The following is a 2,767-nucleotide window of genomic DNA, read 5'->3' on the forward strand; positions in this document are numbered from 1 at the left end:
ATGATGATGTGAAATTCGCTAAGTATGAAACTTGGTGTTTCCAAGTATACTTGTAAAGCATTGTAACTTTGTAAAGTTGTATAATATATTATTCGGGTAGACTCATTGTTCAGGGAGTTGTCCCTCCCTTTATACTGTGCAATTGTGTTGTCTTGTATAATTGTTGATGATAATGAATGTGTATGGGTGTTCATTGGTACAAAGGAAACATAATAATTACTTGGTTGAGAAACACAAACTAAGTAGGACAAGTGGTTAGGCGTAGTCCACGAACATAAGTATTGGTGAAAAGAAAGTATTCGGTGGTGCCGCACCTCGCCAAGTACGGTTGGAAGACTACGGTAGGCCTGGGGGCATGAAGACTACGGTAGGCCTGGGGGCATGACAGATGGTGTCGAAAAAGCCCCCTCCATACACAAGTGAATCACGAACAACAACGGTCTTGAACACATAATTCCACAAAGCAATTGGAGAAGGAGCAACCCTTCTCGACTAAAAAGGGAGCCGCGGGGTGTTGCCATCCATTCGTTGGAATCACAACACTACCTACGCTTTCTTCATCAACCGCTGGGTTTTTTTTTCCAGCTTCTTCAGTAAGCAGTGACTTCTCAAGATCTCTTCCTCCTAATGGCGACACCAGGATTGGAGATAAGAAAGGAATTGGGCTCCTGCAACATAACCCCATCGATTCCAGCGATAGCCTTGTCACCTGCATTTTAGCCGGCGCCTGCTTCTGCGATCGACTAACAGGCTGCGGCTGGGGCTGGGAGACCAAGGTTCGAAACTCGGCCGCATCATCGTCATGACTCTCTGTCGATTCAAACGACCTTTTCTCCACAAATTCAACAGCAGCAGCGCCATCACTTTGGTTTGCAGCCATTTCTCCCGACTTTTTTACAACACCACCAAACATTTGCCTGGCAGAAGGCGCGTGTTCGAATCGCCTTGCTTCTGAGAACAAAAAATCCCTTTGGCCTAGTACTGATGAACAACTCACACATGGGATAATAGAAATAGGGGATTATATGAATAGATAGGGATTACAGAAATAGATAGGGAGTGCATAATAATTTTGGTATAAGAAATAAATAAATAGGAAGAGTGAGTGGAAGGGAGCGATCCACGTCAAGGAAAGTTCGTTCCATGACTTGTCGTGTGACGGTGCTCTTGGCCAGGGTTTTGGCATCAGGTCTCCAAAAATCCGACGCATGTGAGTTAAAAACAGTGGCGTGTGTTGACCGTACATTACACGAAGGATCGATTTTTTTTTTTCTCCACTTTCCAAAAACGTATTATTAAAACCGACGATTAAAACTATGGCGATGGGCGTGTGTTGACCATGTTACACGACAGATCAATTTTGGAGTCATTCGTTGAGAACTTCCCCCCCACCAAAACTTATTATTGGAAGCAACAAATAAAAGTATGGGTCGTTGGTGCGTGTACATTCTTCTTTCCTTTATTAGAATTTGGCAATCTAGTGGCATCTACCGATGTTGACAGGCGGGCTTTAGTGGTAATGTTCCAAACTTGTACAAGATTGGGCAGAAAGGACAATACATACATTCGGTTTTAAAACATGTACACATGTAACTATTGCATTCTTTCAATTGTGTTCATGTTTTTATATTTATAATTTAATTATTATGATAGGAATATTTTAATCAATATTAGTATTTTTTTAATTTATTTGTAATCTAAAATTATATTATATAATTTTATATAAATACGTTAAAGAATTAGTATTGAGTTTTTAAAATTATCAGGTTATAATTCATGATGTTTACGACATTGATTTGATGTTGTTTATTTGGTAAATTTAAAATATTGAATTTTAATGTTAATAATTTGATAAGTAGAATTTGGATTAATAATTAGGTATTAAAAATCTAAAATTAGAAGTTAACATCTTATGGTTTTTTCCGTATAATTTATTCAAGACTATGACTATGTTAAAAGTCAAAAGCTAATAGCCATGACCATGGATTCATTCGACACCAAATTATAATATTGATGATGGGAAAAATTATATCATCAAGTTTATTAATAAAAACTTTTTTCAATCAAACTTTTTAAAATTTTCCAAGCTGACATCAACCTTTCATTCATTACCTTTCATGAATTAATGTAAAATAAATTATTTTTAAAAATTAAAGCCAAAGATATATATATAACTCAACTGGGAAGTGTAATGGTGTAATACTCTATCTTGCAATTTTTACGTATAAATGGCATGTAAGAATCCACAGTTTAGGACATTTTACTATTGAATGTAAGTCTATATCATTCAAGACTATATAAATATAGAAAACTTCATGATATTAATTTTAGTTTACATTTTATTATTTTTAATATAAAATTCAAAGTTAAGGCACCAACAAAAATTATAACTAAAAATTTTGAATGATTATTTTCTTTTACTATTAAGATATTTCACTTTTTATGAATTAAATATATAAAAAAGACATACAATATTAAATAAGAAAAAGGTTAATATGAAAATAGAGATATCACAAAGTACAAAGAAAAAGATTATAACATCATTATAGTTGAGGGGATAAATGAAGTAAAGTCATCCAAGTGATATGTCTCATCTTTCTAATATATTTTTTAACCTTAAAAAAATAAATAACATTAAGTTAAAAAACTATTTTAATATAAAATGTAAATTTATTATCTTATTTATAAAAAAAATCTAATAAAAAGTGAAAAAACAAACAAAGGAAAATCAACAAAATGACATATTTCACATTCTTAATACTTCTCT

The 2,767-nt window shown here is 33.5% G+C and overlaps 1 protein-coding gene across 1 annotated transcript; it reads right to left on the bottom strand.

Moving 5' to 3' along the window:
* Window positions 1-395: 395 nt before the first annotated feature.
* Window positions 396-934, bottom strand: LOC149149501 (uncharacterized). The gene has a single exon (XM_089439271.1). The coding sequence runs from the start codon at window positions 911-913 to the stop codon at window positions 425-427; it is 489 nt and encodes a 162-aa protein (XP_089295397.1). The 5' UTR covers window positions 914-934; the 3' UTR covers window positions 396-424.
* Window positions 935-2,767: the final 1,833 nt, after the last annotated feature.

The sequence above is a fragment of the Pinus tabuliformis genome, chromosome 9 (genome assembly GCF_031772625.1).
Source record: "Pinus tabuliformis cultivar Carrire ecotype Pingquan chromosome 9, CPIR1, whole genome shotgun sequence".
In the NCBI taxonomy this organism is placed as follows: Eukaryota; Viridiplantae; Streptophyta; class Pinopsida; order Pinales; family Pinaceae; genus Pinus; species Pinus tabuliformis.

What these genes read in the sequence shown, in the direction of transcription:
- LOC149149501 (XM_089439271.1), bottom strand. Translation starts at nt 913, where the DNA reads ATGTTTGGTGGTGTTGTAAAAAAGTCGGGAGAAATGGCTGCAAACCAA.